The sequence below is a fragment of the Pagrus major genome, chromosome 21, assembly GCF_040436345.1.
Source record: "Pagrus major chromosome 21, Pma_NU_1.0".
NCBI classification, from domain to species: Eukaryota; Metazoa; Chordata; class Actinopteri; order Spariformes; family Sparidae; genus Pagrus; species Pagrus major.
The window spans coordinates 23,427,476-23,452,171 of record NC_133235.1 but is presented as its reverse complement, the minus strand read 5'-3'; the positions used below and the strand labels follow the sequence as shown (position 1 = coordinate 23,452,171).

At 42.5% G+C, this 24,696-nt stretch overlaps 2 protein-coding genes across 2 annotated transcripts; both read right to left on the bottom strand.

Moving 5' to 3' along the window:
* Window positions 1–607: 607 nt before the first annotated feature.
* Window positions 608–5,340, bottom strand: LOC141016248 (uncharacterized). Its single transcript, XM_073490506.1, has 5 exons — window positions 4,871–5,340; window positions 3,160–3,250; window positions 2,965–3,076; window positions 2,524–2,782; window positions 608–2,218 (listed from the first exon to the last, which is right to left on the bottom strand). Exons 1-5 carry the CDS (start codon window positions 5,186–5,188, stop codon window positions 845–847), a joined length of 2,154 nt encoding a protein of 717 aa, XP_073346607.1. The 5' UTR covers window positions 5,189–5,340; the 3' UTR covers window positions 608–844.
* Window positions 5,341–12,718: 7,378 nt separating this feature from the next.
* amotl2b (angiomotin like 2b) lies at window positions 12,719–20,602 on the bottom strand. Its single transcript, XM_073490906.1, has 11 exons — window positions 20,409–20,602; window positions 19,102–19,897; window positions 18,407–18,575; window positions 16,533–16,677; window positions 16,359–16,448; window positions 15,456–15,751; window positions 15,191–15,366; window positions 14,995–15,096; window positions 14,690–14,886; window positions 14,450–14,581; window positions 12,719–14,051 (listed from the first exon to the last, which is right to left on the bottom strand). The coding sequence occupies exons 2-11, from the start codon at window positions 19,812–19,814 to the stop codon at window positions 13,966–13,968; spliced, it is 2,106 nt and encodes a 701-aa protein (XP_073347007.1). The 5' UTR covers window positions 19,815–19,897; window positions 20,409–20,602; the 3' UTR covers window positions 12,719–13,965.
* Window positions 20,603–24,696: the final 4,094 nt, after the last annotated feature.

Genomic DNA, 24,696 nt, shown 5'->3' with positions numbered 1-24,696 from the left:
TCACGTCACTGGTGTTACCATGTGACAAAAGTCTATTATTTTGGAATAAAAATCACACTGATGGCATCACTTTACTTCCTTTGACCTATTTTCTGAAGAACTGTAAAGAAATGACACGGTTGAGTCCACTGTCTCTTTTCAGTTATGGGAAAGTTTCACATTTATCTCCAGATTTCATATGAAGCTTTTAACTGACGTCACTGGTGTGACCTACTTTATAAGTAGGGAATTGTAAAAAAGTAGAATAAAAATGGACTGAGTTGCATATTTTAGTGAGTTTTACATGATTGATGACAACATGTGGATTGATGCCTTTTAGCAGCCATTTTGTACAATGCATTTTTCATGAACATTGTCACTGGTGTTATTTTCCGTATGGGTCAGAGTTAAGAAGCTAAAAAGTCACAAGCTTTAATTTATGTGTATTCAGAGTCAATGAGTTATGCCATTCATTGCCAGTCATTTTGCTCCTCCAAAAGTGGACGTTCCCAGCTCTCCTCTCAGCAGAAAGTGAACCAGTTTACAGGTCAATCACAAGTACATACGATAGAATTAAGTAGAATTAAATATCGGACATCAGAAGCTAACGCAGGCACTCAACATCAGCCCTGTTTCATACACTTTTATTCACAAGTATACACGTTAGGTAACAAGATTAAAAACATTTTGAAATCAAAGTAAAAGTCACTGAAATTCAATCTTGACTCTTGACATGATTTGTTATGTTGAGATGTTATGTAACGTTCTAGAAACACAGTCCAGATCCATATGAACCACTTTTGACTCCTTTATCTTTACAACTGTTTGAACCAAATGAATTCTTTACTTCCGTGTATTTCAAGAATCATTTCACCACTAGTTTTTTCCTTGGTCTTCCCCTGCGCTTCCCTGAACTTTTGCCACTTTTCTGGCTGCTGTAACTCTTTTTCTTTTTATCTTCGGGCTCAAAATCAGAGTCACTTTCAGAATCTCTTGCCCTTCTTCTTGATCTGCTCGTGCTCGATGTCTCGGTCTCACTCCTCTCCTCTTCCTCCTCTGCTGAAGCGGCAAATGTGTCGTTGTCACTCTGCTCATCCTCACTTTCTTCATCGACGTGCTGTGTTTTATCTTTTAACTTCTTCGCCTGTTGTTTTCCAGTCTTACGTTTTAAACACAGGCGTTCCACTTGCACTTTCAGAACCAAGTTGTCTGATTCATTCCTCTTTGGCCTTCCTATGGGTCTACCTGTGCTCCTCTTACTACTTTTTGGCAACTCTTCCTCTGTGTCTTCGTCTTCTAACTCAGAGTCTTCACCTCTCTTGTTCCAGTTCCCCTCAGCTTCACCAGTGTCGTCTTCTTCTATTTCCACGTTCACTTCTTTTATCTTTTCTTTATTCTGTTCACCTCCAGAGTTGGACGCGTGGTAACGCTGGACGTGGCTCTTCAAGCTCACGTTGTGATTGAAGCACTTGTCACAATGCTGACACTTGTAAGGCCTCTCCCCTGTGTGCAGACGCATGTGGGACTTCAGGTGACCTGGCTGGTTGAAGCCACGTTGGCACACAGAACATTTAAACGGCCTCTCTCCGGTGTGCACGGGTAAGTGTCTCTGAAGATAAAGCGGCGTGAAGAATTCAATCGCACAGATGTGACATTTTGTCTGGCGGGGGCCTCTGTGATCCTCCAGGTGGATTCTGCGTTCCTTATTTGTGGGAAATGTCTCAGAGCAGTCGGGACATTTGTAGGGTTTTCCTTCAGTTGAGTGGATCTGCTCGTGATTGAATTTGTCCACCTTTGTTTTGAATGAAACGTTGCAGTATTTGCACCGAAACTCATAGTTTTCATCATGGATTCTGCTGTGGGCATTTAGCGCGACCTCACTAACACATCTCTTACCACAAATATTGCAAGAATAGGGTTTGATTTTGTGCTCACACGTGTGAGGCCTCAGTTTATTGAAAAACACCCCACAATCTGTGCAGAGCTGGCTGTTAATGGGGACAGGTGGAGGAAGATCATCATTTTCTTCTACTTCTTTGTCAGATTTGTCCTCTGCTTCCTGTTGAGGCAGGCCAACCCGCAAAAAATGCCTCTGTGGCTTCCAGTCCTCATCTGACTCGACGTTGCCTTCTTCGCCTGATATCTCCGAGTCAGCCATGGGATCACTCTCCTCGTTAACGACAGCAACGATCTCAGGGATCCCTGTGGCGCTGCTGTTAGTGTCATCTGTTGGCGCTGCCTGTAGTACAATGACAGGAATGGATGTGGGTAAAATTAAAAAGAGTTTGAGTTTGTACAGCAGACTGATTTAAATATTATTTCATGACGGCCTTTGATGTTTTGTTATAATAAGCGTATGAATTCTTGAGTTAAGAGCCATAAAAGTGTTTTGTGAAGTCACGGTGACCTTGACCTTTGATCACCAAAGGTTAGTTCATCCTTCAGTTCAAGTGGTCATATGTGCCAAATTTAAAGAAAATTCTCTTTTTTTAGATGCAAAATTCTCACTCTATGTCGCAGTTTGCCTGACTACTCAAGTCCTACCTGTCCGATCAGTGCAGTTACATCTGTGCCTCCTGTCAAGGGTGGATCATCAGCTGTTGGGACACTGGCATTGACCTGGCTTTTCCACTGGTTTCTGTACTCACACTTGAGGCACTGTTGGTTCAAGATGATGAGCACCCCATAGGTGGACTTCTCCACCTTGATCTCAGAACCACATAACGGGCATTTGCAGCTAAACAACTGGAGGAGGCGTTTTTCATTCACGACATACTTCCCTTTCTTCTGTAGAAGTTCAGCTCTATAAAAAAAAAAAAAAAAAAAAAAAAAAAAAGAACAATTCCTTAATTTCCCAGCTTGGGATCAATAAAGTATATCTATTCTATTCTATCTATTCTATTCTATTCTAAGTTAATAGAAACATTAAAACACCAACCTGCAGTAAAAGTGAAAAAATTAAGCGTAGACTTAAAGAAAACTTACTTTTCTCTGGTCAAATCAGCATTCACATTTTTTGGATGCATCTGATCATATACAGATATAACAGCATCTGTAACAGTTGAGACGCCGCGCCGGGCTGCGCTTCCTTGGGCAGCTGCAAAATTAAGTTCAAAGTGTATTAGAGAAGATTTTTCATTTTACGTCATTTGTGATAAAACATACGATTTTTTTTTTTACCTAAGAGAGTCAGTCTTGACTCTTCAGAAGAGGAAGTTGGCCCGTCACATGTCTGAAGTCTGCTAGCAACTTCTGCGGCTTCCACTGGCTCCTACACAAAACAACAAAAAGATTTTAGTCAACGAATGGCAACATACGATACATTAAAAACTGTGCTCGGACAATGTTTAACTAACTTTTGATCTCATCAGAAAATGTATAAAACCCTTATGTGTGCACTGACTTTACAAAGTGTATACTTACCAAGAACACAAGATGTGGATGAGCACTGTTGGTTAGTTTGTTTATGAAAAAAATGTGGATGTGCATATTGAGAACATTTTGGGTGAAAGGAGAGGACAATAAATTTCTGTTGCTGAGTGTGAAGGCCAACGGTAAAATGCCCCAGTCTCCCAGGACGAGTGGTGAGGGGGAGCTGTCCTGATAACACCGTCTCTGTCTCCAGGGCAACCAAGGCCTATAGATATGATGTCCAGCGCCTTCAACACCATCCAGCCCAGGCTGCTGAAGGCCAAACTGGAGAACATGCAGGTGGATTCTCCCCTCGTCACATGGGTCGATGACTATCTGACGGGCAGACCACAGTTTGTGAGATTACAGAACTGTTTGTCTGACCGTCTGATCGGCAACATCGGCGCCCCCCAGGGAACTGTGCTGTCTCCCTTCCACTTCACCACTTACACTGCAGACTTTAAGTACCGCACTGAGTCGTGTCATCTGAAGAAATTCTCTAATGACACGGCCATTGTGGGGCGTGTAGAGGGCGGGAGGGAGGGTGAGTACAGGGACCTGGTCGGCAATTTTGTTAAGTGGTGTGGGGAGAACCACCTGCAGCTGAACGTGGCGAAGACGAAAGAGATGGTGGTGGACTTCAGGAGGAACAAGCCCCCGCCCTCTCCTGTCTGCATCGGTGGGACAGATGTTGACATTGTGGACTCATACAAATATCTGGGTGTGGTGCTGGAAAATAAACTAGAGTGGTCTTCAAACACGGAGGCAGTCTACAAAAAGGGCCTGAGCCCGCTTTACTTCCTGAGGAGGCTCAGGTCCTTAATGTCTGCAACCGGATGCTCCAGATGTTTTATCAGTCTGTTGTTGCGAGCACCATCTTCTTCGCTGTGGTGTCCTGGGGTGCTGTTAAAACTGCACCTTATTCTCTTGCACCTTATGTTCCACTTTACTCCTCAATACCATTTTATTTTATTTACCTCAGTATTTTTTTTTAACTACCTAAGCATTTTATAGTATATAGTACTTTATTGTTTTTTGTATATTGTATACAGTACTTTATTGTTTTTTGTATATTGTATACAGTACTTTATTGTTCTTTTGTATATTGTACTTTATTGCTCTTATTGTTTCTATATTTGTACTGTATTTGTACTTGAATGTACCAGCTGCTATGGTAACATAATTTCCCCTTGAAGATTAATAAAGCTATCTATCTATCTATCTATCTATCTATCTATCTATCTATCTATCTATCTATCTATCTATCAATCATAGTATTCATAGTGAGAATTAACCCCGCCCACTTAGTCGGCTTGGTGTATAAAACAAACAAACCCTACAGAAAATGCTATCTAATGTGAGATGTAGCATAAACGTAGCGCGGGAGATGCGTTGTGTAGACTGAAGAGGCAACAAAACTTCATTATTACACAACAAATGCAGTTAGTGTGTTTGTTTCCAGCTGTCAGAGCAGACTCACCACACATGCTGGGCTCTTCGGACGAGGCTCGGGCTGGTCCGACCCAGACTGGAGACTCAGTGACGGGACAGCACCGGGCTTCAGCTGGACCCTGCCGATCATGCCCGAGTGTCCCGGTGTCACGTTTTCAAAGCAGTCATCTTTAAAGTGGTCGATACAGATTGCGATGTCAGTCCAGGACGACTCTTTAAAGCGCTGTTTGTTGACTGTAGCGAGAAACTGAACCCACTCCAGCCTCCTCTCCGGATCCTCCGGTAGCCTGAACCGCTGAGGCTGAACGCTGCGACGTCCGGAGTGACACCCGACGACCGAGCACATCCTGGATTTAAGTTTGGTCCAGTTTCAAAAGTGTTAAAAATCAACACGTACTACCTCTAATTGTATCAGTGTTTACTACCCCAGTGTCCCAAATACACACGAGCTAGCGGCTAGCTATATTTGTTAGTTGCAATGGTTGGCAGAGTTGGCGGCGGAATGGGCGGGGCTTCGGGTTGGGGTTCGCTTGGTTTGGAATCAGGCGTATCCAGGTGTAGTGCCGAAAAACGACTGCCCCCGACGGGAACGCGCATCAGTTCAGAGGAAGTGGGCGTAGGTCTACTACGGGTCAGCTGGCAGACGCAGCACCGAGAGAAAGGTTTTTTTTACTGTGCAGTCCTGTAGCCCAAGTGAAGAGGCTACGGAACAAGAACGGCGCAGATAAAAAAAAGCAACCTGATGTTTCCATAATGTAGGCTAGTTGTCAACAATTGATGAGGGTAGATGCTTTACCTTGCCACTTTTATTGTTGTTGTTGTTGTTATCGTTGTTGCAATGTGATTTTACACCGCTTTGATCTATAAATAAAGTCATAATTCAATATCCCTGTTTCAGTGATTTTATAACGAGGATTAGGAAATCAATGCAGAAAAGAATGCAGGAGTGTTTCCACGTCACATTAGATAGCAATCATATAACACATACTGAGAAATTAGTAAGTGCTATCAGAGGGCCTGCCGAAAAGTGACTGCACCCTGTAAGTCCTTATTGCAAGGAGTGATATTGACCAAATTCACTGTACATGCACCTGGTTTCCTCTACTATTAATGCTGAAAAGACAGAGAATGTAACCCCTCCCAATCCAGAGTTACAGGGTGCAGTCACTTTTCGGCAGGCCCTGCCGAAAAGTGACTGCACCCTGTAAGTCCTTATTGCAAGGAGTGATATTGACCAAATTCACTGTACATGCACCTGGTTTCCTCTACTATTAATGCTGAAAAGACAGAGAATGTAACCCCTCCCAATCCAGAGTTACAGGGTGCAGTCACTTTTCGGCAGGCCCTGCCGAAAAGTGACTGCACCCTGTAAGTCCTTATTGCAAGGAGTGATATTGACCAAATTCACTGTACATGCACCTGGTTTCCTCTACTATTAATGCTGAAAAGACAGAGAATGTAACCCCTCCCAATCCAGAGTTACAGGGTGCAGTCACTTTTCGGCAGGCCCTGCCGAAAAGTGACTGCACCCTGTAAGTCCTTATTGCAAGGAGTGATATTGACCAAATTCCCTGTACATGCACCTGGTTTCCTCTACTATTAATGCTGAAAAGACAGAGAATGTCACCCCTCCCAATCCAGAGTTACAGGGTGCAGTCACTTTTCGGCAGGGCCTGCCGGAAAGTGACTGCACCCTGTAAGTCCTTATTGCAAGGAGTGATATTGACCAAATTCACTGTACATGCACCTGGTTTCCTCAACTATTAATGCTGAAAATACAGAGAATGTAACCCCTCCCAATCCAGAGTTACAGGGTGCAGTCACTTTTCGGCAAGCCCTGCCGAAAAGTGACTGCACCCTGTAACTCTGGATTGCAAGGAGTGATATTGACCAAATTCACTGTACATGCACCTGGTTTCCTCTACTATTAATGCTGAAAAGACAGAGAATGTAACCCCTCCCAATCCAGAGTTACAGGGTGCAGTCACTTTTCGGCAGGCCCTGCAGAGCACAAAAAACATATCATATATGTATGATGATATGATGATTTATATATATGATGATTTGATGGTTTTTGAGCAGACTCATCATTAATCTGAATTATGTGGCAGCTACTGACCAGAAAACATGAGAAACAAAACCAGCTTTTAGTCCCATGAAAGTTTGATAAAAGACTGATAATGTCCAAGTGCAGGTCTGTGAGGTTTCCAGCAGGTGGCGCTGCTCTGCTTCAAAAGTTTTGTATCATGATCTTGAATGTTGCCAGTAGGTTTTTTTTGTTTGGTCGTTTTTTTTAAGGGGCACCATGAAGTTGTGGAGAAACAAATCAAACTCTGAATTCTAATATTTACTCAGAAAATATTTATTTTTTCCATAACTGAATAAACAAGCTGCTCTCAGATTAAAATAAGGTCACCAGAACACTGTTGGAAGCTAGAACGGTGGCAGGGTCCGCCACATATAAACAAAGTAAAACTGTGTTGTGGCTCAAGGTCAGTTTGTTTATTCAGTTTATTCAGTCACAAAAGCAAAGAGACTTTGTTTAGTTAGTTAGTTTTGTTTGTTCTGATTAAAACTTCTTAACCAAAAACACATAGTGCACCTTTAATGGTATATTGCTAGTAAATCCACCTCTCACTTTGAACTAACTTTCTTTGTTTGCTTTTGTTAATGTTCATATAACCTTATATATCAAACTATGAAATCTTGAATAATGCGCACATATGAAAAGTTTGATTTAATTTAATTTATTTAATGAGGGAATTCCTGCTGTGAGATGAAGACTTATAATAATAATAATACAATAATACAAATAATACAAATATAATAATACAAATATGATAATACAAATATAATACAAAATACTGAAAAACAATAACATAAATTGGAATATCAAAACAGAATGCAATAAAATAGACATCACTCAGTGAAAACAAGTACATTTAACAACAAAGCATGTTGCCTAAAATACTTTGAGTACACCGTACTGTGGATTTTGAAAGTAATGTCTTTGAGTTAGATGTTAGGTTGGTATCACCTAACACCAGAAGCAGTTGTAACCTAAAGTCTACTAGTCTGTTGTCAGGTCATACATTACCAGAGGATGACCCGTGTGTGTGTGTGTGTGTGTGTGTGTGTGTGTGTGTGTGTGTGTGTGTGTAGCTTAAAGCAATTAACAGATCTTATCCCTGAAGTCAAAGAACACATGTTTTCCAGGAGGTGGAGCACATACTGTAGCTACAGTGCATACCTCACTGTTTTGTGTCTCAGAGGATCTGTAAGTGTAAGTAATACTCACGAGTGACTACATTCTGTATTTTAACTATTTAACGTCTGTCCCATGTGTTGACACATGTCTCACTAAGTTTCTTATGTTTTGATTCAGAATATTTTCAACAGATGAGCAACTTGTTAAGAATACCAAAAATTTCATAAGTTGCCTCCACTTTGAAGAGATTTTATAACCTTCAAAAAGCATTTTTGTGCAACACCTCTGAGAGCCTTTAGGACACATGCTTTCAAAAATCATTATTAACATTATGGCCCTGTGAAAGTGTGCATATTATCATTTTCACTTAAAGGGCAACTCCACCAATATTTCAGCATAAAGTGCGTTTACAGATTTTGGGGAGTACAACTGCATATGTTAATAAAGTAGTAAAAAGCCTTTTGTGGTTTCAGAGGAAGCTGCATTCGATCTCATAAATTGCCTCCAGTGGCGTCACTCCGTGTCCAAGTTGCATTGTGGGTAATGTAGGCGGCAGGTTTTGAAAAGGAAGAAGAAAAGGGTGATATCTCTGGTTCTGCTGTAACCATTGTGTTGCTTTAAAACTGTCCATAATGAGTCCAACAGTGTTATAGAAGTGCGACACTAGACCTGGTGCATACATTACCCACAATGCAACAGCACTTGAGGCTGCTTATCAGCTTACATGCAGCTTCCTCTGGTGCCAAAAAATGCTTTATACCATTTTCCCCCACATATGCAGTAGTGCTCCCCAAGACCTGTAGACACACTTTAATGTGTAAAATTGGTGGAGTTACCCTTTAAATCCACAGCAGGGACGCGTGGCTGAAATATGGGCTCATGGCCCCTGAACAAACAGGAATGGCGTTCACAGCAGCAGGCTTGTGTAGCAGGTGGTGACAAGTTACTCAACTCCTGTGTCCCTCTGGGCACGATACGTGTATTACCAATGTCCACAAACATGCTATGGGGTTTTATGGCAAGAGAAAGAAATTATATAGGGCTGTGTGGATTTACTTATTTCCCCGCAGGGTGTTTTGAGGATGTCTGCTTGCTAGGTATCTGACAAATTAGAAATATATATCTGCCCCTGAGGAGGGCAGTCCATCAATCTCTCATCTGACTCAGCTGCAACAGCCATTTGTTTTCCTGTGTTTGTTTGCATTTGCATCCATGCATGTGAAATGTGCACATACAGCAGCTTTTATTTGTGTGTTTAAGTCTCACAAATTCAAATTATTATTGCTTTCTTAATGATCGTTTGGCCTGATTCAGAAGTAAGATAAATGCCATTTTAAATACCATGCCGATGTGAGTCAAGGACAATCTGCATTCCTGTCTTTACTCTTTTACTTTGATATAATCAGCCACCATCAGCATATTTGCTGAATGTGCTGAAACTTCAAAGGCTGAAGCTTGGTAGGAATGTGCTGTTAAACTGTAAACATTAGGACGGGGCAATAAACCCGACAGTGCACACAAACACACAGCGTGAGAAGATCATTTCCACGGTTTACACAGCAACAAACCCATTCCTTTCATGGCGATCGCGGTCAATATGAAGTTCCCATGTGACTGCGCCAGAGAGAGGAGGGAAAACTGCTCGAAAATGTGTAGAAAATGTAATTTTTCTTGGATGTCTGAGCACAATGGAATTTGACCCCTGACTCCCATTTACGTTCTATCCTCCTTCATCATATCAATTCTGGGAAAAAGAGCCACAGTCGAAACATGTCAGCTGCCTTTCACATTCGCGGAGGAATGTTGGCGAGTCTTCACAATGTTGTCAGTCAGTACGCCAAGGTAAGAGCTCTCAGTTCATAAATAAGATTGATGGCATCGCATTCCACCAGTTCCTGCTCTGTGTTTTCCCATGTGAGCCTCTCTGTCAGAAGCATCCGTGCTATCTCTCCAGCTCATATCCTCTCTGCCCAGGTCCAGGCATGCTTAGGTGTTTAAACATATTCCCCATCCAGTTATTAAACGTGCACGCTGCAGCAGGATACATTCTATCTTTGCTTATTCAGAGAGTTAGGCAAGGCTTGGGCAAAATTTCAAAGCTGCCACACAAAATGATGATTAATAATTTGTTGAGGGTGCATTTTATCCCTAAAATCTGTACAATCTAAGCTAAAAGGTTACGCAAGTCAATCAACCATAATAATTGATATAAGTATTTGAATTGTGTCATACATTTAAAAAATGAAAACAAAGGTTTTTAATCAAATGTTACTAGATAAGCACACAAAAAACGGATAAAAAACGATTCTGAATGTAGAAACATTAACAATGTATTTCTTCACACTTTATGTGAAATTTTTTTGATAGGTTTCAAGTGTGATCTCATAGGTTTCACATGTAATCCAGTAGATTTCACATGCAATGTCATTGGTTTCAAATGGACATTTTTATTGGTTTAACCTGGGTACTTTCATGTGTTTCACATGTAATCTCATAGGTTTCAAATGGACATTTGTATGGGTTTAACATGAGTACTTTCATCTCATAGGTCTCACATGTAATCCTGTAGGTATCACATATGATCTCATAGGTTTCACATGTAATCCCGTAGGTTTCACATGTAATCTCATACACTTCACATGGACATTTGTGTAGGTTTAACATGGGTATTTACATGGGAACATGGGGACATACTGTGTATTTTCTAGAAAGTCTGAAACAGAAGTTTAGTGTTATATGTTTTCATTTTAACACACCAAACCAAATATTTATCCCAGCTACTCCAGTCTCACTTATTTCCCCACCCATCTCCAGATTTATCACTTGAAATGTTTGAAATCTTCTCTGCAGCAGTCATATTTTATAGTTCACACACATGCTGTACGCAGTAGGATGACTGGAGAATCATGTGCGAGGACACAAATGACACCATACCGTTCATTGTCATTGTCATTGTCCTACTGCATTGTAAAGTCCCATTGTTATCGCTGCTCAACCGCCCGAAACTGGTACAAGTCGATTTCTGTGTGTGTTTGTGTGTCTGTGTGTGTGCGTTCATGCACATGTGTGTATGTGTGTGAGAGAGAAAGATCTACCCTGAAACAGATACCACATAACAGAGCTCTCCATTCTCTCATCCTCATATCCAGGGGCACCTCCTGAAATAGTCCATAAACACCCCTGGGTGTGATTAAATCGGAGGAAATAAAAAGCATTTAGGAATGCAGCACATGTTAGCAGAGGTTGAAGGCGGCACGCAGGAATTTCAAACGGCAACAGCGGCTAATCCGGGAGAAACCTGTCTTTGTCACATCTAGGGTTACGTGTCCCGATGAGAATGTGATCTATGTCAAGCACGCTCTTCACGGCAAGAAGAGAACAAGAAAGCAGGCCACCCGAGAAAGTTGAACCCGAAAGAATGCAGCTCTGGTATTCATTAATGAAGAGCACTCGTCTCTGTGGTGGAACGAGAGGGCAGGAACGAGGAGATAGGGTGACAATGAGAGAGCGAAGAGGGAGAGAAACAGGAGAAGATTCACAACGTTACCTGAATTATTTATGAACATATATTTGAGATAATATTTATATCTATATTTATATATGGCAGAATACTTACCTGTGCCGAGGAGGTTACGTTTATGCTTCCTGTTGGTTTGTAAGCAGGATTACACAAAAACTGCCAGACAGATGTTCATCAAAGTTGGATGGAGGATGGGTCTTGGCCGAGAATAGACCCCATCAACTTTTGGTGTGGATCCAGGAATTTTTTTTGCTTTTTAAAAAAAAAAATCATTTTGATATTTTTATTAATTTCTCAGGAAATAATGCATGAATCTTGATGAAAAACATCAGGTGGATTTTGGTGGCTGGTATCTTTGAGTGAGTACAATTTGATGCAGATCCAAATAAAAGTCTTGATCCATATAAATATGTTTTAATTGATATTGGATTAGGCTTGATTGAAATAAAGGGGACTGTTGGGCCCTGCTGAATGCAGTAGACCATATTCACATGGCGGCCATTTTCCTTTGATGTCACACTTGGGTTGGGAAGCTAGAATGCAGGGATAATGTTTCGCTGCTGTGGTCCATGTTACAAGTCGTTTAAACGTAGGGAATCTGACAAATCATAGAAAAAATCTGGAGTGACATCGATCGAGGTAAAGTAACATATCTGATAACCCATTTTTTTAACATTGCCATTCAACCACCTCCTAGTTAACATTATTGTTGTTTACGTCCAGTGCATTTCACTTTAAGGCTTGGGAAAAAAAAGATGTGTGTTGATATTTTAGAGTTAGTTTACACCTTTTCTATCATATCGTGTATTGAATGCCAACTCAGCTGTTGTCTAACAGAAGTGGTTATCAAATAAGTTGTTTCACCTTCCAAAGTGGCCTGATGTCTCTCTGGATTTTCACTACCCTACTTACTTTCAGTTGCTGATCAATCAGGAAGTGGTGAAATTTCAACAATTTGTTAGAGTCCTTACATTTATAGGACTTGCAGCCTGGGACACAATGGTACAATATTTTAGCCTCCTACTGTCAGAGGAGAACGGCCGCCGTGTGAATGTGCTCTACTCTATTTGAGAATTGAAGTAATCGCTAGTTGCAACTCAAGGGTAAAAAACTAATTAAATGTCACAATCCACAAGTCAAGGAGCCCATTAATGTATATTAGAATATTTTATTGCTTTATGAAATGTTGCATATTGTTTGAAGTTCACAGAAATGTCTGTTTGAAGTCAACACTCGGTTGGTTGTGTACAGCTTGACATGACCGTGATTGTCGGCACATAACTTACAACAAACATACATAAACTCTTTGGCATCCGGCTCAAAGCACTATCATATCTAAAATAACAATACAAACATCTGTATAAAATATATAATAATAATAATAATAATAATAATAATTAACCTGTTTGTTAGTTCAAAGCTCACAGTAAACAAAACAAAAAACCAAACACGGTGTAGTTTTCAACTTTTATCCCACAGTGGTGACCGGACCAGCGGCATCACCACGTCAGGAAACACACTCACATACTGAAATCACACATGCAAACATACTTTGAGAAGTTATCAGAGAAAGCAACAGATGATGAAATCAACACCATGATGCAACACCCTCCCAAAATTACAAACAACACCAGGTTTGTGTCAGTTTGGCAAAAAAAAACAAAACACCAAATTGTCTTTTAATATATTTATGTTGCATCTCACTGTTCACACACCTCTAAGCCTCTGCAGAACCAGCTACTCGGGCTAAAGACACATGGACAGCGAGAGCATTTAAATCAGCAGTGTTTCATGTCAGCTTAAATTATTGGACAAAAGGGAAGTCTTCCAAACAGATAAGATCCATGTGATGGGAATGAGGTTACTCAGATGGACGCCACATTTGTTTGTGGGGGGAGGGGAGAAGGTCACGTAGATAACCTTTCATTGAATATTTATCTAGAAGAGCATGAGGTTTAAGTTAATATTTGGGGAATGTGGAAACCAGATAAGATAAATATGTAGCTACTTAATTTACTGGATTGGGAAGTAGATAAAGGGCAAATAAGGGGGAGAAAAAGCAGCAATTATATATATATATTTATATAAATATTTTGGCATACACTCTCTGAGAACATGTTGCCCTATTACAATCCACAATACTGTCCGAGTACCTCAGAAGATTCATCTTTTCTCTTTCAGTCGGGCAAACTGCCTGCAGCTGTCCAAGCTTAGTGAGAGTAAGTGAGTCGGAGCACAGCTCTGCCTCTAAAAATGTGAAAACAGTCCTTTTTTTTCTTCTTCGTGCATTGGCCTCTTTCCACGACATTCTTGCATCCAATATTTAATCCAAAGACTTGCACTCTTCACAGATTCTCAGAATGGTTTTCTCATTCAAAGTCCATCTCTCAGTTCTCTAAATGAAGATTTCCACTGCCTCTGACTCCAGCTCCTCCAGGCCTCTGAAGGGGTTTAATAGCAACTTCTTCGGCGCTGTCTTGTCTGGAAAAAAAACAGAAAGAATAATGAAGAGAGGGTAAATAAATGCTTTAAGGCGAAAACAGTGGAAAAATGTCCCGGATATAGCTCAGCTATCACTGACTAAAGGTTAACAGAGATTTTCCACAGTCAAACAGAGCACTTTGGTAAATGTGCTCAGTCAACAGATCCACATTATTTCCTAACACATGCACATTCCTCCAGGCCCGCATTATGAACCATGACCTGGACAGATCGTATCTGATTGGCTGGCTAAGCGGCAGCGTGGTTAATCAATGTGAGCATCCATGAAGAGTGTGCTTACACATGAATCATTTATCGTTCAGGTTTTATAACGAGAGAGTTATTGGATTTTCTTCTCGTAAACAAACAAACTCATTCAAGTATGATAGATCACTCACCACTGTTGAGCTTAGTGGTGCTGGCAGCCTCTTTGGCTTTGGTTCTCTCCACCTGCCGTTCTAGCGTTCCAGGTTCAGACTGAGCGGAGAACTGACGGCATGGCAAAGTCTGATCATCTGAAAGACTCTTACCTAGAAGATCACAAAAAAAAAAGTCAGCAGTGCTTTCAACTTACGAAGACTTTATTTACAGGAAATCTTTGCACACGTTTTAGCAGCTTGCAACATTATGCTCCTCACCTCGACTCTTTGTGGTGCTGGTGGTGGTGCTGATGGAGGGGGTGGAGGAGGCGGGTCGGAGAGACGCCGCTGCCATGTTCAGGAGGTTCGTGCGGGGACTTTGTTCATCCTTTCGCCCCTGGTCGTGGTGCAGCCGCTGGTTCAGGATCTTGATCACGGCGTCCTTTTCTAAGATCTGAGCGTAAAGAGCACGGATCCTGATGCAAAACAGAAAAAGAGAAACGTGTCAGAAAGCAGATAGATGAATGGAAAAGTTTGTAAAGGGGATTCTCTGTAAACAAAGGAGTTTAATTCTTGGTATGCACCTGTTCTCCATCTCCTGATTCCTGTAGTCAGCGACTGGCAGGTCCTCGTTGAAGCTGTTGTTCGAAGAGTGGCAGGGCGAGTGGTTAATGATGGTTGTGTCTCTGCAGAGGAAAAAACAAAATCTTAAGTTTAACTCAAATTCAAACGAGCTGGACAAAATATGCATGTCCCTGCAACAGCTCCGGCGATCTTTACCTCTGTGCAGCGGCGGTGGCAGCCACCTCCATTGCAAACTGCCTCATAGTGCTCTCTTCCAAATACTTCTGCTCCCAGCGGACCATGTCGGCCTCGAGGGCCAGGATTCTCTCCTCGCGTTCCCGCAGGCGCTCTTGGAGAGAGCCCATGGTCACTCCTGGCGGCTGGGACTGCCTCTGAAGTGGAGAGAGAGAGTGTTAAAACAGAAATACTAAAATGAATTAGTAGCATTAGCATTTTGGTTCTCCTGCGTCAGGATATTTACCTGTTGCGCCCTCAGACTCCTCAGCTCCTGCTCCAGCCGCGTCCTCAGCTTCATCTCCAGGCTCTCCCTCTTCTCGCAGGTGGACTGCAGCTGAGCCAGCGCGCTCTGGAGCCTCTCCACCTTCTCCACGTACGCCCTCTTCCTCCTTAGCTCCTCCTCAAGCTGGCGACCTCGTCCGCGAGCTGCGTCCAAAGCCTCCTCGAGCCGTTTGGCCCTGGCGCTCTGCTCCTCCGCTGTGGTTCGCAACCGCTCCAGCTCCCGCTCGACACGTTCCCGCTCAAAGTTCTGCTCCTCATCTGAAAAAAAGAACAAGTGGACGATTAATTTGATGATCTTATTGGTACTTTGGGTAGAAGACACGAGAGCTATGAGATTAAATCATTACAAATCAGCATGAGGTTCTTGCTCATTCTCCGTCCTGAATCCAACCCCAGTAATAAGTCCCAGCTACATGGTGGCCAGTGTTCCTCATTTAGCGAAGCACTCCTGGAATGCTGAGAGGAGGAAGGAGGAGGAGGAAGGGGGAGAAAGCCGCCCTATCCCTTTGACCCACATAGCACAGAGCATTCCTCATCAAGGCCATACAAACACCAGCACCCTGCCTGAGTCCAGTTCCTTAAACAGACAACATAAATCACACTAACAACAGGTGGGGGACCTCATTTCCACCACTTCCACTGCTGCCCTCTGATTTAGAGGAAAGCTCGTTTCCCTTTGCAAAGAGGTGTGTGGATTGAATTTCCTATTATTAAGGCCTTCTCACCAAATAGGCTGAGGTTATGCAAGTGAAATTCCTGCGTGCAGGATGCCCTGCGCTACAAAAAAGGGCCCCAATCCAATCGAGCATGTTGATTACAAAGGAGGATGGAGGAAAGGAGGAAACAGAGAGAGGAAACTACTTACTTTGTTCGAGCAGTTTCGCCATGATGTGCTGGTTATGGTCGGCTGCTTCGACTTCTTTTGCGACGTGCGTTCTTGCATTTTCCAAGTTCTCTGTAATGCAAATGTTTTAAAATCAGACTTGATCTCATGTTATGGTGAAGTTCTTCTATGCTGTTTTCTGTCCTGGGTCCGTACCTCTAAGGTCTCTGTTGAAATCCTGCAGCCTCCTGATCTCAGCCACTAGCCTCCTCCTCAGTGTCTGCTCCAGGTTTTCCCTCTTACTGCTGCCCTGCATCAGTGTCTCATAGGCCTCCGAGATACGCTGGATCTCCTGCTCCAACTGAAAAAAAAGGAGGAAAAGGGCAAAAAAAGAGGAGGAGGAAAGGATGGGGTGAGGATTGGAGAAGAAGAAGAAGAAAGGAAGAAGGTGGAGAAGAGGAATTTATGGTTAACCTACTTCACATGCCAGGGAGGAGCTGGAATGTTGATTCATGTTGTTACAGTACATAGATATAGGCACGATATACATATGCGACTGTGTGTATACAGTACACTCAGTGTGTGTGTGTGTGTGTGTGTGTGTGGTATAACTCAGAGAAGGAATTCAAGCCTGCACCACTCCCTGTGAGACTGATTTATATCTACATTCCTGAGGGCTGATAGCTCTAGCTCCAGGTGTGTGAGCGCACAGGAGCGCGCATTTACACAACACACCGCAAAGCACAAGTTCGCGTACACACACACACAATCACACACACACAGAGGTCTGGGAAGGCTGCCAGCAGAGGGAAGGTGTGCATGCCTGTGCCTGGGTTGTGGAAACGGCAAAGAGAAACCCACCATTATAGCAGTCACACAGGCATGTTTACCCAGGGCTGCGGCCTGACGGAGAAAACTTTCCAACCCCGGCAATTATCATTCTTTAAGGCTGAGACAAGGCGAGGACCATGTGACATAACTCCAGCAGAGGGCTAAGTGGATTTGACAAAGATTGGATGAGGTGTTAAATGTCTCTGAGGCTGTTTCCACCATGTTGAACAAGAAAATCTCTGACTTTTTTAGGCTCTGTTTAGGTAGAGTCAATCATGAAAAGTAAAAAAAAAAAAGTGAGAAGGTGAAAACAAAAGCGACCTTTCACTTTCTACCCACCAGCCGACCACCTGCTGTGGACGCCCACCCCCACCCCCATCAGCTGTGTATGCAGGTCACAACCCAATCGACTGCTGCCTGACAAGCCCTAGATTAGGCTGAAAATCTATGGCCTCCGTGGAACTAAAGCACACACACACACACACACACTTTCTGGCCTCCACCAGGTCAGCTCCACAATGAAAGGAGTGTGTAAACACAGTAGCAGGCTGTGACCTCTGCTTGTGCCTCTGTGGTATGGAAGGTAGCAGCTGCTGATCTCATCTGTCCCATCCAGATGAGGGAGTGGGATGACAACTGTTGGCTGGGGTTGTGTTTCATAGACAGGTGGCTGGGATGGAGGATGTTATCTGGCTTTCCCTATGAATTTAAATTTTTAATCCTTGGCTTGAACTACACAGTCACTGTGTAGTTTAAAAACTCAGAATTGTAATGTTTACTATGTCAGTGAACTCATAACTGAATAAACAAGCCGTTCTCAGAGGAAAATAAGTTTGGCTTCCTCTTCTAATTAAAAATGATGGCCCAAAACAACACAGTGCACGTTTACAGACTGTTTGCGTTTGGGTGTTCTTACTCTTTTGTTGGGCTGCAACTAATGAACATTTTCATAGTTGATTCATTAGATTAGTTGTTTTGTCTATAAAATGTCAGAATATGGTGAAAATTGTTGATAAGTGTGTCCCAAAGCCCCAAAATTACATCCTCCAATATCTTGTTTTGTCAAAGAGGAGTAAAGAAACCAGAAAATATTCACATTCAAGAAGCTAGAATCAGAAAATTGTGACCTATTTTTCCTGATCTGATTAATCTATTATCAAAACAGCTGGTGAATCATTTGACACACCTTTGACGAGACCTACAAGAGACGTCAGCTGCTTCAAATATAAGATTTTCTCTCACTGATTTCCTTCTCTTACCTTCTGAATACGGCTGGTCTTCTCCCTGTGCGCTTCCAGCTCTTGCCTCAGCCTCTCATTCTCCATCAGCAGCAGCTCCACCTGGTTGGGCTCCTCCAAACCAGCAGGTGGCAGGCTGTTAAATGTGCTGTAGCAGGGAACTTCTTCTGGCTGACTGGACTGGACATACCTGTGACAGAAATGTTAAGTAGAGATCAATCTCACATCTTAAATGATGTGTCTGAATTTGTGGCTGCTTCAGCTGAATCTAAATGTTTGGGTGCAGCCAGCTACATTTAAAAGTGTGAGGCATCTGAAATATCACTCCTGTCTACCAGCAAGCAGACAGGCTGACTCCAGTGCGGCTGTGAAGAATGTAAAAGCCTATATGAGGAACATACTTTGGTAAAAAAGCATCCAAGGCCACACAAGCATGTGAAACTATCCTGTTCCAGTATGCCAGGCATTACAAACACCTACAGGGCTGGACTTGCTCTCCTCTAAGTATTTAGAAGGAAATGTGAAGCCGTACGCAGGCTATGTGTGACTCACATTGATAAGTATGTGTTTACGCATGTGAAACACAATGATGAGTCCTGGAAGGTGATTGCAAGGCTGGCTCTTGTACAAAAACTACACCACAGAGTATGATGTCATGTTCAAATAATTTTAAAAACATGCAAACATGATCACATCCTTCGAGGTTGTCTTTGTACCTGTGCTGCTGGGCCTGCATCGGCTCCTGGACCTGGTGAGGGATAAATCCTTGGCCCTGGATGGGGGCTGAGTACTCCGGGGGTGGGCAGCGCTTGTCCAGGCTGTGGCCCGTGCTCTGCGGCGTGTAGTAAGGAAGCTCGGGGTAGCTGTGCGAGGTGCTCTTGATAGCCTCTGCTTTAGCAGCTGCATCGTTCCTTTCCAGAGATATCTGCATGCGATGCTCGCTGAGCGACCGCACATGGCTGCACTTCAGCTCCATCAGATCTGCCTCTTCGTGGAAGGCCCCCTCGTGCAGGAGCGTCCCCTCGTGGAGCTGCCTGATGGGGCCTGTAGGGGCCCAGTGTGAGGCCAGATACTGGGAGTGTGCCTTGGCCTGCTCATAAGTGGGCAGCTCTTCCCCGTGCAGCTGGTAGAGCTGGTAGCCACTCTCTGAGTGGTGGTAGTCCCCCTGGTGCTCCTGGCCCTGGGGCTCCTGCCTGGCAGAGAGCTGAGGGAACGGAGGGTCCTCCTGGGTGAGACTCTCCAGGGAGGATCGTGGGCTCCTGCCCATGTCGCCTCCACTGCTGGGTCCACTGTTGCTGCCACTGCCTCCACGCAGGGCCTGCTGCTGGATGGCTAATAAGGTGCGAGTGTCTGTGGGGTTTCCATAGCGGAGCTGCTCCTGGATGAGCCGGTGCAGGACCGTGCCAGACGGCTCTTCAGTGGACGCCATGTCGCTTTGTGTTGGTTGTTATCTTCTAAGACAAGTTGAGCTCTTTCTTGTTTTGAAAGTATTTAAATAAATCAGCTGTGAACCTGGAACAGTGCAGAAGGAGAGAATAGAGCACAATCAGTCTCAGGGGCCACATTAACATACTTTGAATGCAGAAGAAAAGTTTGAGGCATGAATAACAACACAGACTTTAACATCATGTAAACACACTTCCTCTTATGTAAACTCCACAAGGCTCTCTGATCAATGTTTTAGTCAGAGTTATTGTTTGAAAAACAGTGCAGCCTTGAGTGTAGTTACCAACAGCGACAACACAGAGATGTGGAGACATTTTCCACAGCAGGCACAAAATGCATGCGCCAAAAATTCCAATCTCACGGGGGAGCAAAAGCGCACAAAAACCGCGCTGGAAAATAACTTCATCTTTCGCCTTAGAGTGCATTTATCAGCTTTAAAACAGCCTTAAACCCCCCTCACAACACAACCCACTATCACGACTGTCGACTAGAAGTTAAAATGTGCGACTTTTATTAATTTTAGCGCTCGTGTTTCTCTTTTTGTTAAAGGCAGAAAAAAAACAGACGCTCTTCTTACCAGCTCACGTTCTCATTGTAGCACGGCGTTGTTCTCGATCTCTCGTAAAAGTAAAAGGTTCAGAGTAAATCCAACGTTTCCATGAGGTTTCTTTCGAGTCAAACGTGTCTCATCTTCCTCCCCCCGGACGGGCTGCCGCGGTCCTCTCTTGCTGTGAAATGATTGTGGAGAGAGCAGGCGGCGATAATAAGTAACCGAGGAGGGACTGAGGTCGGAATGCCAGGAATGTAAAACGCGAGGTCCCTCTGGGATCAAAAGCGTAAAACCACACGGGAGGAGGGGGAGGAGGGAGCAGGCTTACCAATGAAGAGTTAAAAAGAGCTATAGGATTGGATATTTGAGCTTTGGGTGAATGTGTTTGGAGAATAAAAGCCTTTACGCACAGTGGATGAGCAGTTTGTGGCAAAAAAAATCTCCTTCCAACGAGACTTTAGAGAAGCTTTCAGAGGCAGCGCTGTGTTTGTATCCACAGCATTTAATTAAAGGTGCACTATGTAGTTTTGGGGAAAGGATCTTATTTTTTATGCCTAAACAAACTATTGTGAATAAACTCAATAAACAAACTGTCCTTATAAACAACACAGTGTCATACTGTTTTACTTTGTTTATATGTGGCGGACCCCTATTTTTCAACACTACACCGGGCCCCTTTCAGTAAGTAAGTTGGAATATCACACGTAAAAATACTCAGTAACATGTACAAGTCTTGCATTTAAGTGAAAGTACAGAAGAGTGAGTAACAAAACACACCTGGACTTACAAAAGTAAAAGTATTCGGTATGCAAAATCATATTTTATAGGCTGGTTATGTGTTTTGCATGCAAAATAGTGGAGTGGAGTATTAAAGTAAACTAATTTCTCTGTGCTCGAGTATAAAGTAGCATAAACTGACCTTAGAGTACAGTTTTCTCAAAATAGTATTTAAGTACAGTAGGTTAGTAGATGTACACAACTAGGAAGTAGTAACATTATCTTTTAGTTTTGATTCAGTTTTGTTGGTTAGTTATAATTTGAAGCCGTATCCCTCATACTATATATTAATTTTTTTTATTGTTTACATGTCTATGGAGTCATTTCACATTTCTCATCATCCTGTCTATTCTCTAAACTGTTGAGATGTTTAATCTATTGCAATACTTCACATTTTATTAGCTAAACACATGTTTTGCATATAAAATCCTAATCTGACAAGCAGCAACTATAACTGTTGATAAATGAGGTGGAGTATTTTTCTTTGAAGACTAGCAGGAGTCACCATAACATGTCAAAACTCAAGTAAAGCACCTCAAAGTTTTACTTGAGTGTATAACTTGAGTCATTTCATTTGTATTTTCTATTTATTTCACCTTTATTTGACCAGGAAATCCTACTAAGATGAAGATCTTGACTAAGGTAGCAGCCGTAAATAAACACAACATAATAAAACATGATATCCAAACATCCACAATAAAACAGGAGAACTGGCCTGTGTGTAAGTCTGTATAAGAATTCAAGCTCTTGGCATTCACAGCAGGACACTCTGGATAAGTAAAAATTCTTGTCTGTGCAAGTGTGTTGAGGCTGTGCATGCCTTCACACTTGTGTGTGTGTGTGTGTGAGTGTGTGTGTGTGTGTGTGTGTGTGTGTGTGTGTGTGTGTGTGTGTCTGTGGCAGCTGTCCCCTGGAATCTGAGGTCCGTGCATGCCCCATTACTACAAACACAGTGGCCCTTTGTACCCAGCATCACACTACATGATGCAGAACAGAGCCTGCAGAATGCCACACATGGGCACCGCTCCTCCTGCTGATTTACAGGTTCAGATCTCAAACATGCAGGGGTCGTCCTCCCGCGGAGACGAGGTCGCGCACAGAGTCACGGAGTATTTACCCTCCTTCCATCCGCAGATTAGGTCATTTAATTGGTCAAATGATGCATTTTCTGCAATTGATAGACCACAACACTGTTTGACACGTGTCTACTCTTTGTCTCCTCGATGAGATAAACTTCCCGCCTCGAGGGAGAAAACAAATCTTTATGACAGGCTTTATTTCTGTGCAAGCCAAAAGACAAGACAGAGCTATTTATTGCCACTATATCGAGGACTTTAGTCAGACTTTGACTTTTACTGTGGGCCCTTTAAATAGCTGACATTTCAGTCATAGCAGACTGATCATGTCTTTGGGCAGTGGAGGGAGAGAAAGACAGGAGCAGGGAGCTGCTTCTGCATAAACCACATTTTCCCTCCAAACGAACATAGCAGAGAAAGCACATGCACACCCGAGCTGAGTCCGTAAAGAAATGTGTGCAATCAAAACACAGCAGGCAGCTGTGATTGATTTCTTTTTTTTACAGTATGCAGCCACTGGCCTCAGGCTGATTATCTCATCAGACCTAAAAATCTATAGGCCGAATTAGTTTGTATTGACTGGCTGATGGTATGTGTACACAATCATCTCTCTGGCTCTTTCACACACACACACACGCACGCACAAACATTCCCGTCATGTCTCAGATGCTGCATATTCTTAAACGGGCTCTTTTTTTAAAAAAAACATGCAGACACTGCGTCTCTGTGGGCGGCACTAACAGGGAGGCGACTGGTCAGCAAAGTGGAACATGTTTGCATTTCAGATCCACACTGTGAAGCAGCGCAGTCTCCACCTTTTTAAAAGTCTGGTCATGTCATTTAACACCACCTCACGACTTCCTCTGCTCCCTCCCTGTGTGTGTGAGTGTGTGTGTGTGTGTGTCAGCATGTGTGTGTCTCTGTTGGTGGACAACGCCTCTGGCCATTTTGTCCTCCATTGTGCCACACTTCCTGTGAACTTCCAGAGGAATGCAGGGCTGACCCTTTGAAAAATTATGGACGCTTTTTCAAAAAGTCATTACAGGAGATGAGCATCTAAAATGGCGTGCCACAAATGTTCGAACTGTCTGAGGCCCTGAAGCAGACAAAAAACTCCCAATGTCATGAGTAATTTGTGCAAAGAAGAGTGGCAGTGAGGAATAAATAAAACACAATTGTGTTGCTGCTCTGCACAGTAAAACCATATTGCTCTTGAGGTTTTAGTGGAAACATGAGCACAAATGAGGCAACAGTGAGTGTAGTCAAACTACCAGTTACACAATTGGAAACAGTCTGACTCTAAATTTACTCATCTGAGCTGTGTGTTAAAGTCAGTATAAAAATGCCTTTGTCAAAGGGAGGAGGCAGGAAGACAGAATCTGTGTGTGTGTCAACAGAGGGGGGCTCTTAAAGACACAAACTACTACTTCTGTTACTGTAAATAAGCTCTTTCATTAACTCTTATGCAACTACATTCATTTCAAATTCATTGCTGTGTGTCCAGTACAAGGTTTAAATCGAGAACATAATGATGCAATATAAGGCGCAAACATTGTACGTCTACTGCAGTTTTAGTTTGTAACGTAAAAGCAATATGTACTTATATTCCAAACATCCAACCTAACAGCTCTAAAATATTACAATATCACACCAGCAAACTATGTTGGCAAAACTTAACACAGCTGAATGCTAACCGTCTTTGTTTCCTTTATAATATATAATAAACTTCTCTCTAAGAAAACTCATATCAAGCCACTATCATATAACATTTTCAGAATGTAAAGGAGCCACAAAACATTAGTTTTTTGTTGATTCTGGCAGCCCCTGTGGGCAAAAGTGGTATTAGCACCACCATCTTCAATAACTTGATCTGACTAGCGTGTGCATTTGTTTTGAAAGCGACTGAAAGAAAGACAAAACATATTTTTAATACTATTTTTCTTTTTAAACACAGCTGTTCAGATGTTGTATCTACTTGTGGCTATGTAAGATTAATAACTGTACTATGATAAACTTTGTTTCAGTATCGTTCATACACCAACGTTAGACTACATGTAGCCTATAGTTAATTTATTACACAATTTTTTTTTCTGCTATTATGTGAATTTTCAGTAAATACAGAGAAAAGAGGACAAAGATGAGTTTTTCTTGTTTATAGGTTTCACTTTTTATTCAGTTCAGTCAATTTGGCTGTTTCCCAAAAGGCTCCCGGGTCTTTTTCTCCCCGTCCTAAATAATGAACTCACTGCTCGTGTTCAGACTTGCATTTTTCTATTTCCTTAATACAGAAATAGATTTTTCAGACCCACTGAACAGGAACAAACACATCCTGCCTAGCCCAGAATCCAAACCATCTCTCAACACACATTGCGAAATGGCTTAATTAATGAATTGATTCATTTTTAGTAACTAATTAATGGATTGATTTGGAAAGAAAAAGTGGCACTGAAATACTTTTATAT